This window comes from Andrographis paniculata, unplaced genomic scaffold (genome assembly GCF_009805555.1).
Source record: "Andrographis paniculata isolate CXL003 unplaced genomic scaffold, ASM980555v1 Contig66END, whole genome shotgun sequence".
NCBI lineage: Eukaryota > Viridiplantae > Streptophyta > Magnoliopsida > Lamiales > Acanthaceae > Andrographis > Andrographis paniculata.
In genome coordinates this window covers 1,859,926-1,869,567 of record NW_026137602.1, presented here as the reverse complement: position 1 = coordinate 1,869,567, position 9,642 = coordinate 1,859,926, and the positions used below count along the sequence as shown (strand labels likewise).

Here is a 9,642-nt window from a genome sequence, read left to right as displayed (position 1 = left end):
AAATCATTTTTTATTCTTGTTTTTTAATTAAAAAATGAATATATTTTTTTATTATAAAAAATTTATTTACTTTTTAAAAATTTCGTGCCAAGTAAAAAGAGAATAAAATAAGAAGTAAGTATTTTTTATTTCATAAACTTTTATTTTAATTTAAAAATAAATTCTATTTATTACATTACACATTTACATTAGTAATATAATCCTTACACGTAAAACTTCCAAAATTTAAACAAAACTTACTTATCCCAAAAATACAGCTAAATTGTTTGGAGCACAAACAGTTTGTTCATTCGGATTAATATAATATATATAACATTCGTTACAAAATATTATTCCCTCCGTCTCGCAACATAATTTGCTTTTTACACATAAATTTTTTAAATATTCGAAAGCAAATATATGCTAAGTCCAAGTTCGGTGATGTGGCAAGTTGTGAATGGTGGGCATGCTTAGCCTTGACGTGGCGAATGAATCGCATACAATATAGATAGATATATATATATATATAAACTATTCATAAAGCTCTGCCGTGGCTATTCCACGGAACTAAAAACGGATTCCGAAAGAGTCGCCGTAGACCCGAGGGAAATGCTCCACCGGAAAGTTCACCATCTGAGCTGCGCTCTACTCATTCTCTCCCTCATACCACGAACCGTTCTTTCTCGACCCTTCGTACTCGTCCTCTCCCAGGACGACCTCTCCGACTCCGCCGCGGCACCAAATCACCCGTCTCCGACCGACGACGTCGCCGATTTCGATGACTTTCCGGACTCTGAATCGAAGCCTGACTATGTTCTGGACCCCGGATCCTGGTCCCCGTTGTTCGAACCGGATCCGAATTTCAAAAGCCCTAATTCAAATGATGATGGGGAGTTGATTTATTACAATGGGGTAAGGAAGATGGTTGAAGCGTCGAGTAGAGGGGAATTTAGGGTTATGGAGGAGGCCGTGGCCGATTTTGAGGCTGCGGCAGCAATGGGTCAGCCGCATGGCCAATCAGTAGTAGGTTTTTTGTATGGTATGGGAATTGGGAGGGAGAAGAGCGAGGGGAGGGCGTTTTTGAATCACTATTTCGCGGCGCAGGGTGGAAATATGCAGTCGAAGATGGCCCTTGCTTATACTAACTATCGCCAAGAAGTAAGTTCTTTTACTACTATTCTCTAACATTTTCGTTTAGGTCAAGTTCTTAGATTACATTGTTTGCGTAATTTGATCTGGAATATGGTTTATTGTTCTGCCACTTCTTTTCTGCCATGTATCGTTAAGGTCATTGTTGTTCTAGGAAGTGATATGAATATTGAATACATTTCTCATGATATTGTTTGTAAATCTGCTGCGTTCATTTGAGGTTGGAAAGTTGCTGAAAATGCTATGGTTTTGGACTGTTGTCGTTTTCATAAGAAACGAATTTGGATTTCATCTGGTGTGAAAGTACAATCCTTTTTTTTCCCAGATTTGATCAAGTATGTTCATAATATATGTGGGAACTTGATGATGCTGCTTGATGAAATGAAGTTACTTTTGTATTCATGAGAAGGCCATTTAGAAGTAGAAATTGGGGAAAATAATAAATTTAGTTGGATTTACTTCGTGGGTTCGAAGGATCAGCTATTTAACAAATAGGCTTTGTTCTGACAGAAATTGGAATGAGCTATATAGATTATGATGCAATGATAGCGATTGTGTAGGGAAAGTAATTTGGTTGTTGAAAGAAAGCAATACCTTTTTTTAGATGTGATCGGTCCCCTTATAGATCTAATTGTGCTCATCATTATTATGGAGAGCCTTGAATTCAGTGAGAAATTGAGAATTGCAGACTACGGTTTTGTAAGTTGAATATGTATCTGAATATCTGCATATATATGCCCATGCTTCTTAACATAGACTGAATAGAACAAAAACTACAAAAATATTGAATTGAAAAATCAGTATGCATATAAATAATAAAAGTAAAAGGTTTTTTTTAACTCATCTTTTAGCATTGAATGTGTCGGTCATTGTCTTAAATTAGTTGATGTGCATTTGGATAACCAGCTGGAAGGTTGAGTATTAAGTTGAGGAACAAATGCATTCGTTTGAGGAAGTAACCTTTTTATGGCTTGCGTAGTGCATATAGCATCTAAGGCACTTGCCACACTTATGCATACACCCTGGTTGTGGGTGCCTTCTGCATAGGTAATGGTTTTTTTTTTTGGCTACATTTACTTTGATTTTATTTTTTTTAAGGGAAGCAAATGTTCAACTCTCTTTGCTGCCCAATATTTTTTATATATTTTTTCTTATCCGTTGTAGAACATATATATGTATGTGCGCCTTTTTCCCATTAAATTACTCTTTATTTACTATTTTCCATTAGATTCAAGTCTGAATAAGCAATTTCTTTGCGAGTATTTGTCCGCTCCCCCCTTCCATCTCTGGTAATTAAGTATGTTCCTTTATTTGATCTCTATACTTCTGAAGTACTTTTTGTAGACTGAAAATTCAGTTGTATTTGCAATAGTTTTCTTTCAGGAAATAAGATAATATATGTGTACAGTTCTTAATGATCAATCATAAATATGTTATGCTCCAGAGCCATTTCCTCCCAATTCTGATTAACTAACTGTTGGCATTGCAAATGTAAAAGATATATTTTCCATCTATTGTTTTTATTTGATAATTTTTTCTCATTATCTTGTAGCAGATGTTTTTATCCATTATTAAGGCTCATTTAGAAGAAAATGCATATATTATCTGTGCATGTTAACACAGGATATCTTTGCCTGCATCATTTTCGCCATTATGTAAATGAAATTACTTGGGAATAGCTGTTGTCTGCTTATGTAATGTTCCCCATTTTCTTCATTTTTTATGGCTAAATTTGTAATCTAATCAAGGTGATCTTGTTGCTCAAAGGAACAAACTAATCACTCATTGATCCATACTTGTTTTGGTGCAGATGCATGAGAAAGCTGTTAAGCTGTATGCTGAATTGGCAGAAGTAGCAGTGAATAGTTTCCTCATCTCAAAGGACTCTCCTGTGATTGAACCAATTAGAATTCACAGTGGTGCGGAGGAAAATAAAGAGGCACTGAGGAAGTCCAGAGGTGAGGAGGATGAAGATTTCCAGATTTTGGAATACCAGGCCCAAAAGGGAAATGCTGGAGCCATGTATAAAATTGGAATATTTTATTACTTTGGTTTGAGGGGTGTGAGGCGTGACTATTCGAAAGCATTGCGGTGGTTCTCCAAGGCAGTAGAGAAAGGCGAGCCTCGGTCAATGGAACTTCTTGGAGAGATATATGCAAGAGGTGCTGGGGTTGAACGGAACTATACTAAGGCTCTAGAATGGCTTACGCTTGCATCAAGACAACAACTTTATTCAGCTTACAATGGCATGGGATATTTGTATGTTAAGGGTTATGGAGTAGAGAAAAAGAACTACACCAAGGTAGACTTTTCTTATCGACTCACATTGCTGCTTCCTCATTTCTCTCATTTCCTATTGCTCCCTTCCTTCGGGATCTTCATGTGGTTCTTCACTATTTTCTTTTATCATATGCTAATCATACTTTTTTTTCCTTTGATTTTCAAGTTTTTCTTATGATAATTTATTTACTAGTTTTCAAGAGTAGTCGGGCTTGCTGAGTATTCCTCTCTAAATAACTTTTTTGCCACAGGCAAAAGAATACTTTGAGAAAGCTGCCGACAATGAAGAACCTGGTGGCTTTTACAACCTTGGGGTGATTTATCTGAAGGGACTTGGAGTGAAGAGAGACTTAAAAATAGCAACCAAGTACTTTGCACTGGCAGCTAATGCAGGTCAACCTAAAGCATTCTACCAATTAGCAAAGATGTTTCATACTGGTGTGGGGCTGAAGAAGAATCTGCCGATGGTAACCCCTAGCCTCTCACTTAATTACTCAATAATGCTTTTGTGTTACCCCCCCTTACCCCCTCCTCCCCCCAAGCGTTTCCTAAATTGTTTCTCCTTTCCGTATTCTCAACTGTGGCAGTGCATTTCTTACTTTGGAAAACCTTTGACTTCTAAAACTCTTTGCTGGAGTCTGATGGTTGTTTCGTGCATTTCATTTTAGGCAACAGCATTATATAAACTAGTTTCTGAGCGTGGACCTTGGAGTTCCTTGTCTAGATGGGCATTAGAGGCATATCTAAAAGGTGATATTGGAAAGGCATTTCTTCTGTATTCAAGAATGGCGGAACTTGGTTATGAGGTTGCACAAAGCAATGCTGCTTGGATTCTCGATAAATATGGTGAACGTAGTATGTGTATGGGTGAATCTGGGCTTTGTACAGATGCCGAAAGGCATCAACGTGCACATTCCTTGTGGTGGAAAGCATCTGAGCAGGGCAACGAACATGCTGCTTTGCTGATAGGGGATGCGTATTACTATGGTCGGGTATGTTTAACTGCATTCGATATCCTGAAGTAATCCTAACCACCCTCAACTATTAATCCAAAACACCAAACTCAGTCTTACGTCTGATGGCAAATAATTTTCTTAAATATTCCTGTAATTATATCCCTTCCACTTTGTAGGGAACAGAGCGAGATTATGATCGCGCAGCTGAGGCGTACATGCACGCAAAATCTCAATCAAATGCTCAAGCAATGTTCAACCTTGGATACATGCACGAACATGGCCAGGGACTACCATTGGATCTTCACCTTGCCAAGCGGTATTACGACCAAGCCTTAGAAGTCGACCCTGCTGCTAGGTTGCCAGTATCATTAGCCCTTGCTAGCCTGTGGATACGAAAGAATTACGCCGACAGTGTTCTTGTAAGTACATCTTGTCCCGATCACTGGTTCTCTATTTCTTTCAGTTTGCTTTGCTTCTGCAAAACAATGATTAGATCCTCAAAATTATGCACATTTAGATGTGTCTAAAATTTATAGCTTGTCCTACTGCTTCCGCTAAAAAATGGTTTTCCGTCGCCTCATGGGCATCCTCGAGTATGTTTAGATATGTTTTGAAAGTACTGTTTTGGAGTGTTTTGAGAGTAATAAAAAGTTGGGATAAAAAATAAGTATTTGACCTGATGTATGTAGGTGTTGCATGCTATATTTTTAACAGAAAATCGATTTTTGATGCGATACTTTGAGTTAAAAAAAACAATTGTTGAATGTGATGTCTTTTAGTGTGTAGAAATTTTGATGAATAGTGTGAAACATAATTGAAGACATACATACATACATATATATATATATATCTAGGATTGATTGATTGATTCAGTGCTCTGTGTTTCAGATTAGTATGATCGATTCACTCCCCGAAGTTTATCCGAAAGTAGAAGCCTGGGTGGAGAACGTGATAATGGAGGAAGGAAACGCCACCATTCTGACGCTCTTCGTCTGCCTCCTCACAGTTCTCTACCTGCGCGAGCGGCAAAGGAGGCAGGTTGCCGCAGGAGAAATGGCCCCCCCACCACAAGCAGCACCTGGGGTTGAGCAGGCGCAGGCTGTGCCTCTTATCTAGTCACTCAATGTCTGTGCATTGCATTGAAATAAAGAAAGAATTCCGATTTCGATTCTTTGTTTGGGAATATAACTTGTAGTATTGTATGTATAGTTTAGTTTGTTTTGGTTTTGACGAGAGAGAGAGAGAGAGAGAGAGAGTAAAAATCTGTTTACTGACCAGATTAGCCGCCTTTTACAACTAAGAATTTTAGACGTGATTTTGATGATGTATTATTGTTTTCGATTTGTATAAAACGGACTAGCCCAGGAATTCATACAAAAGATGGAAACAAATTTTTACACTAGTGTGTTCACTATTTGTTTTGTTTTTAGGAGTGTACTTAGTCCAGAGTTTATTGGATTTCAATGCAAGGGGTGTTGGACAAATAGCTTTTTGAAGAATTTTTACTTTATTGAACAGCTAAATTTTGAAGAACTTTTAGCTAATTGAACAGTTTTTAGCTGTTTGACTAGTTAAAAACTAATTTAGGTGTTAAAAATTAATTTAGGTGTTCAGTAAATTAGTTTTTTGGACCTAAAAAGTTAATTTTTGAATAGCATTTTGAAATAGCTTTTTGTGTAATTTTTTATTTTTATTTTTATTATGCATTTTACACAAATAAATATATTTTGATTATTTATTAATTATATTAAAATATTTTATTATATTATAGTTTTACTTTTATAAATTTAAAATAATTAATTTTTATATAAAAATTATTTTAATCGTAAAATATATAAATTTATTAAAATCAACATAAAATAGAAAATATAAATATTAATAATTTATTTTTATATTAAAATTACATTATATAAATTTTATACTAAAAATAAATTAAATAAATTAAATTTATTGAAAATTATAAATATAATGAGCTAATCGATAACTAACATAATAAATATATACACGAAAAATTTATTATTTTATATTTTACATCATTTTTAATAGAAAAAATTATTTATATATTTTAATAAAAATATATTACTTTTTTTAATTTAACTGTAATAAAAATAAATACTTTTATAACACTTTTACAATTTTCAATAATTAATAACAAAATTTTTTTTAACATTCTAAACTCAAAAAAACATAATTGAATATATTAGAAACAAAAATAAAATAGAAATGTCCTCAATTGTACGTATAAACAACTAATATCAAACAGTTGTTTTACCAAACATTTTAATACAAACAGCTAATCGAATCAGCTAGTCAAACCAGCTAATCGAATCACACCCTAAATTTCTAAAAGAAAATCTTTTAAAATTTGAGTGTTAGATTTATCTTTTGTAACATTATATTTAATATTAAAAATATTTGTATATTTATATAATTTTTTTTTTTTACAAATATCCTATTAATATTATAAGATTAATGAAAATATTTTTGTAATTGTTTTAATTTGTACTACTTGAATATCAAATATCAAGAAGCAAAAACTAAATAAGACATTTAGAAGCAGATATAGTATTATTATTATTATTTTTTTCATATCATTAGTAACTATTTATTATTTATAAGTATTTAATATTTTATTATAATAATATCAGTAAAATAAGAAAAGTTTAGATATAAATATAAAAATACAAGTATTTTAGAATTTTTATATATTAGAAATAATATTAAGAATGATATAGATTTAAAAAAAAAAAATAGACTTGCTCAAATGGTTCTAATCACAATTATCAGTTTCGATTTTTTGAAAGGTTAAATCAAAACTAAACTTTCCACGATTTTAATTTGTATTTTCTTATTTCGTTTAGTTGGTTTCAGTTAAAAAAAACCACTATTTTAATTTATATTTATTCCTTTTTAATTTCAATTTTAAGAAATTGTAATTTTAATGTAATTTTTTTAGAGTAAAAATTATTTTTAGTCTTATTTAATAACATAATTATCAATTTTTGTCCAATTGAATTTTTTTTTTTATCAATTTTGTCTCACTAAAATAAAAATTTATCAATTATAGTCTCACGATGGTTGATTGGAATTGAACAAGGCCGTGTTGGCTTAAACACGACCGTATTGGATGACTCAGTAACACGGTCATGTTAATGGTATTCATGATCGTATTCTGAACACAACTATATTCTATAATATAAAAGATTATCAATTTTTAATAATTTAAAATAAATATAGTTAAATAATTTAAAATAAAAAATAATCAATTTTTAGTAATTTAAAATAATTATAGTAAAATAATTTAAAATAAAAAATAATTAAAATATAAATTAATTATATTTATTTTTTAGTTCAACTTTTTATTTTAAATTATAAAATATAATTATTTTACTATATTTTATAATTGTCAAATCATAGATTAAATTTATTTTAAATTTTTTATTATAAAATTTGGAAAATATATACTTCATTCGTCTCTTAACAATTTATCTATTTTTTCATTTTGGTTCGTCCCATAACAAAATATCAATTTTCTTTTTTATTAGTAATTGTACCGTCTATCTAACGTTACAAATATTCTTTCAATTTACAATATATTACAAAAATGTCATTGTCTTTATATCATACAATACTAATAGGGATAATTTAGTCTTTTTACCTTTATTTTTACTTTATCTCAATGTAATATTAATATTTCTAAAACTCCGTGTAAAAAACAAATGAATATATAGATATGAGACGGAGAGAGTATTATGATTATTAAAAAAAATAATAAGTACGTTCATACAACATTTTTCAATGGAGTAATCCATAAATATTATTAAAAATAACAAATATACATACATTAATATAATATATATATATTTTTCAGTCATAAAAAGTGAATCATTCAAACAAAATATTATTTTTTATATTACCAATACAATTCTTCACACCGCACATAAAAAATTAATTGATCTTAAAAACGCTGACCGGACAGACCTAACATTAATATGCTATTATTTTTATATTTTTTTGTAATTATTTTTGAAAATATTAAAAATTGATTATTTTTATACTGTGAAATAATGATAAATATATATCAAATATGACTATATTTTCCGTGAACATGACTGTGTTAAGACTTACAATATGACTATATCAATTTTTTTTTTTAAAAAAAATCCAATTATTTACATACATTTATCTAAAATTTTTTTTTATTTCATTATCTCACTTATAATTTATTAAAATATTAAGACTTTATGTCATAATCAACCTGGGGTGTCCATTGAGTGCATTTTATTTTTTTTATATTAGATATAAAAAATTATATTGAAAATATAAAAATTAATATTTTACGTTAAATTATTAACTTTTCTAATGAATAGAATATATATTATATATATTGTATTAATATGTATATATTAGTAATATTTATAAAAAATTGTGCCACACAAAAAAAAAAATAAAAATTGAATGAACAAATTCAATCAATATAATATTATATTTATTAAAATTTATATTCAATCATACAAGTATACTTTTTGTTAACAAAGTATGTGTGTTTTATTGCATATATATATATATAAATTTTTTTCAAAAAATTAATATATTATCATATATTTATTATTTTTATATTATTTACAATTCTTAAAATTTTATGTAAAAAATTTCCTTCAAACTAAAAGAAACACATAGTAAAAGAATTTTTTTTTGAGAATAGTGTATAAGTTTGATTTATTATTATTATTTTTTTACTCATATATATATATATATTTTTAAAAAATATTTATTATATTTAGAATTTATTTTTGTTTACAATTTTACATCTAATATTTTTGTATTATCTTAAATATTTATGTATTTTTTATTATTTAATAATAATTTGAAAGATAAAACAAATCTAAATACACGTGGAACAATGAATTTGGCCACTGTATCTAATTATGTACATCATTTTTGGCTGGGTAACTTGGTAGAGCCTTCGACGTGCCTCCAACTACTTAACAATCTCATTTCTTTTGTATTTTTCATCTTAATCATAACACTGTTATTACCTCCCTTATTTTCTTTTACTTTTGGTACAATTTTTTAGGTATAACTTTATAATAGTTTGTTGATATTTTTCCTTTTCAAAAAAAATAATAATAAGAAGACAAAAGTTATGTAAGTAAATGAAATGTGAGAATTTTTTGAATTTTTTAAAATTGAAAATAATGACAAAATATTAAAGATGGAGATAGTGGAATTTTTATAAATATTTTAAATTAAATAATATATATATATATATTTTTAA

General features: G+C 29.6%; 1 protein-coding gene across 1 annotated transcript; it reads left to right on the top strand.

Annotated features, from left to right (window-relative positions):
• Window positions 1-515: 515 nt before the first annotated feature.
• Window positions 516-5,763, top strand: LOC127262939 (ERAD-associated E3 ubiquitin-protein ligase component HRD3A). The gene is made up of 6 exons (XM_051291810.1): window positions 516-1,137; window positions 2,939-3,430; window positions 3,660-3,875; window positions 4,077-4,400; window positions 4,541-4,783; window positions 5,253-5,763. Exons 1-6 carry the CDS (start codon window positions 589-591, stop codon window positions 5,478-5,480), a joined length of 2,052 nt encoding a protein of 683 aa, XP_051147767.1. The 5' UTR covers window positions 516-588; the 3' UTR covers window positions 5,481-5,763.
• The last annotated feature ends 3,879 nt before the right edge of the window (window positions 5,764-9,642 follow it).

Bases quoted from the DNA above. Each gene is read 5' to 3' on its own strand.
- LOC127262939 (XM_051291810.1), top strand. From the start codon at position 589: ATGCTCCACCGGAAAGTTCACCATCTGAGCTGCGCTCTACTCATTCTC. The intron at 1,138-2,938 runs GTAAGTTCTTTT...GTTTTGGTGCAG, and splicing joins ATACTAACTATCGCCAAGAA to ATGCATGAGAAAGCTGTTAA. The intron at 3,876-4,076 runs GTAACCCCTAGC...ATTTCATTTTAG, and splicing joins TGAAGAAGAATCTGCCGATG to GCAACAGCATTATATAAACT.